This window comes from Mitosporidium daphniae (assembly GCF_000760515.2).
Source record: "Mitosporidium daphniae strain UGP3 chromosome Unknown contig-227, whole genome shotgun sequence".
NCBI lineage: Eukaryota > Fungi > Microsporidia > Mitosporidium > Mitosporidium daphniae.
In genome coordinates this window covers 1-3,719 of record NW_013546592.1, presented here as the reverse complement: position 1 = coordinate 3,719, position 3,719 = coordinate 1, and the positions used below count along the sequence as shown (strand labels likewise).

The 3,719-nt window shown below is 36.3% G+C and overlaps 2 protein-coding genes across 2 annotated transcripts; one reads left to right on the top strand and one right to left on the bottom strand.

Moving 5' to 3' along the window:
- Positions 1 to 627: 627 nt before the first annotated feature.
- On the top strand, positions 628 to 912 carry DI09_227p20 (uncharacterized protein; the record flags this gene model as incomplete). The annotated part of the gene is made up of 1 exon (XM_013382995.1): positions 628 to 912. The coding sequence occupies one exon, from the start codon at positions 628 to 630 to the stop codon at positions 910 to 912; it is 285 nt and encodes a 94-aa protein (XP_013238449.1).
- A 1,044-nt stretch (positions 913 to 1,956) lies between these two features.
- Positions 1,957 to 3,677, bottom strand: DI09_227p10 (uncharacterized protein; the record flags this gene model as incomplete). The annotated part of the gene is made up of 2 exons (XM_013382994.1): positions 1,957 to 2,836; positions 3,286 to 3,677. Coding segments are annotated over 2 exons (1,272 nt in total), but the record flags the coding sequence as incomplete, so codon positions are not given.
- Between the last annotated feature and the right edge of the window lie 42 nt (positions 3,678 to 3,719).

Genomic DNA, 3,719 nt, shown 5'->3' with positions numbered 1-3,719 from the left:
ATCAACCGATGATAATAAGTCATTTGTTTATATTCTAAATTTAACAATAGGATAAATAGTACCCCTAAAAAATAAACGCAGTTATCATTGTATCTTATAGCCTTTACTAAAAATACATTTAAGCCCTTTCTAATTGTGTGTTTTTGATGCAACTTCCTCGGGTATTTCGAACGAGCTTTAAATTTCAACAAAGAAACATCTTTTTTGGAAAAACATATCCCTTCTTGCCATATCCATTACGAGAAATAGGCAAAAGGGCAAGGTGACATGTGAATCAGCATCCAAAGTTTCTTTATCCAATGAAATTGCATTGGTTTTGTACACTTGTGATTTTGATTTGAAAGATTAAAAAATGCAGATCTGACACAATATTATTTTTGCACGTATAATAAAATATGGGATTTCGTTATCCAACTCAAAAGTGCTACAAGATTATTCTTCAGAGAGAGCAGTATGCAACTCTCGATATGATGGCATGTGTTTTGGCATTTTGATATTGTTGGCATACTGCATTTCAGCCACCTAGGCTAATTTGTGTTTATATTCTAGTAGCGATCCCAATTTGGATTTGACATTGATTCATGTTGCCATTAAAGTTTCAGAATATAATTTTCTGGCACTTCAAATATGACAGTGACCAAATCTGAAAAGGATTGGAACGAAGCATTGGAGCTTTTCCATGAAAAGAAATCCGAGTCCCTGGACGACCTTGTTCCAGTCTGCGAGTACAACGGGGAATTCATAGATTTCCCAGAACACTCCGAAAGGAAACTTGCCTTTATCGTGGTTAATAACCTGGTTATGATCACGCATAATACGACCAAAGTTCACACCTTTGTAAAACGGTGCATTTGCGAAGTAATTCGCAAGGCTGCATCAGAAGCTAGACTATCTCCTATGATTTCTATATGAGATTATATCGTCTGCTGCAATACATATACGTGCGGTTCTATGCAGAAAAATACCAAAACGGTGGAGTCCATCTACCGTTTGATCCCACGTCAATTGTCGAGAAAACCCTCGAAGTTGTATTTGAAGTCGCCTTCATACATAAGCAATTCGAGATGCTTTTCTATAAAAGTCATTATTTTTTCACTAGCTACATCTTAAAGATTGTCGATTGCATTGGGATTTACATTCACCTTTCTATGATTAGTTTTTAATTAGTCCTTTCATCTTGAGAAAAGAGCTATTTCGCCTTATTTTAGCAGCATTCTTTATATAAATTGCCCCTACAAGCATCGTAAAGCGGGCTTTGGTTTATGCCAACCGAACATGGAAAATTTCCTGCTTGGTCGTACTGAAAAATCTGGCATCCCGTTCTTTGAGCCATTTCAGTATATCTTTCACACTTAGGGTTAGGTTCGAATATGAAATGCAAAATAAAATTTGATAGCATTCCAACTAAAGCTGCCTACTGCAAACGATTCCGTACGTAAGCTTCTATCAATTTTCAAAGCGCCTCGTCATTTTTCGATGAAGATATATTTACCCACTTTTGTAAATAATTCTGTTTTTTTTGCACGCATGGACTGATCTTCTTCGCCCCAAAAACTTCAAGCTCTTAAAATTCGCATATTCTTCCATATAGCCATATTCCAATTTGAAAAAGCTAAATTTAGAACATGCTTTGGCTACATAGTGTGTCTCAATCATATTTTATTCATAGAATGTATCTTTTAATGTTTCAATAAAAAGTTTGCATGGCTTTCGCGCGCGGTCTTTGTTAGCCAAATAAACACCCATAGATGATAATCGAAATTTCCATTATTGCTGCATCTATATTTGATGTTCACCTCAAGCGCATTTCAGCCTCCTTCAAAGATATTTTTATGGATTGAAATTCCGTTCATTTAGCTTCGTATTTAAATTTGGGGTTAAGGTTAATCAAAACCTATACGAACATGTCTCAAATGAAAATAGGTCTATTAATTCACCGATAAATTTACAGTGTTTTTAAGATAAGTTGGTTTGAGATACATGGTTCCAATATGCAATACAGTTAGTTATTTCTTCCAAATCGGTAGGGCCCATATCAATGAAATATTTCGGTGCAAGAAACCCAAAGATGTCAATCCTACTAAAAGAGATCGTATTGCTATCATTGACAGTTACCAAGTTTTCTTGATTCGCGATCAAAAATACGATTGCAGAAAGCAAAGGTATCTCGAAAAAAACTTGATCCAAAACGCATAAGTCGATGGTGCCGATGAGTAAAGACCATTCGAGGTACATTCYCAGGTTGATTTTCTGCTCAAAAATATCAGGAAAAGTCCTCAAGACAAAACAAATTAAAGGATGCATTTTGAAGGCGTTTCTTTGCACTTGGGCGGATGTAAATTTTAATATAGAAGTTCCTGAAAGAGGACGAGGAATTTCCTGCCAAGAGGAGGCATTAAGGCTATATATAGATATCTCCATGGGGCCTATTGAAATGCTTTGGCAGTTTGGCTTAAACTGAAAAGATTTTTCTATCGAATAAAACTTAACATATAGGTCAGATATCATGATTTCACACGAAAAAAACAGAAATACAAAAGCAGAAGAGGGAGTAGTTGGCGGAACGTTTTCCTGCTTTCCATTCAACAATATTGACTTTAATATGGAAAGTCGATTCAAAAGGCTGTCGATGGTTGTTTTCTCATCTCGTTGTTGATGAAGCAGAGATGCTGAAAGCAAAAGTTTACTAGCAACAGCGTGTTGGAATTCTTCGGCAAATAAAAGTTTCGAACAGCAGCACTCCTCAACGAGAACAAAAGGAAATGTGTATCTTAAATGTGAGGTATCTTGCAAATACTTGTTTAAATTTCCAATAGCACTATCAGATGATGATTCGCTAATTTCAATGTTAAGCAATAGGTGGAGGGGAACCTGCAGAAGAAATAGAGCGACTTTTCGGACGATTCTCTTTTCCCTGTTGAAAAGCAATGCTAAAAGTTACCTTCTCAATACGGGAAAAACGAGAGAAAATGCAGAGAGGAGCTGTTCAAACGGCAATTCGACGCTTGATAATAAATTAAATGCACAAAGCAGGTGCCACAGAAGTTCAAAGTCGCTTCTTTTATTATTCAGAATAAAATGAAAATAAAATGTTGGAGAAACTAGCTTTTCGACTCGAGCCTTTATTAGCTTTGTGTGTATGACCTCGCTATCATTTAGCTCGAGGGATCGCAGCAGTTGCAAGCAGAAACTAATGTCTTGCATAGCAGGACGAGAGGAAGGAAATTCAGCTACCAATTGAGAAAGGTTTGACAATCTTGGAATTAGGCATGGTAATATCAATACCTATAGTCTAAAAGGTAAAGCAGCACGCTGTAATAGGCGAGATTCCAAGCTCCGGTTAAATAGTAATGGCCTACAATATCAAGCCAAGGGTTAATATATTGATTAATAAATGGCTCGACCTGATCCTTTAAAATGGAATTGCCAGCAATGGAAGAAGTAGAAAAAAAAATTTCCTTGAAAAAGGCAACAATGCAATTTTTAAGGGAGGAGATCAAAGCTCCAGATAGTTGATGCTCCCTCTCTGCAAATAAGAGAGACTCTTTTAAGCATAAATTTAACCTCTCTGCGGATGAAATAGACATGAACGGCTTCAATGAATTGCAGGCAGCATCAATGCAACGACCATGGAGCTCCTGAAATAGATGCATCAACGAGATTTGGACACCAAAATTCTAATTTTAATTCTAATTCTAATTCTAATTCTAATTCTAATT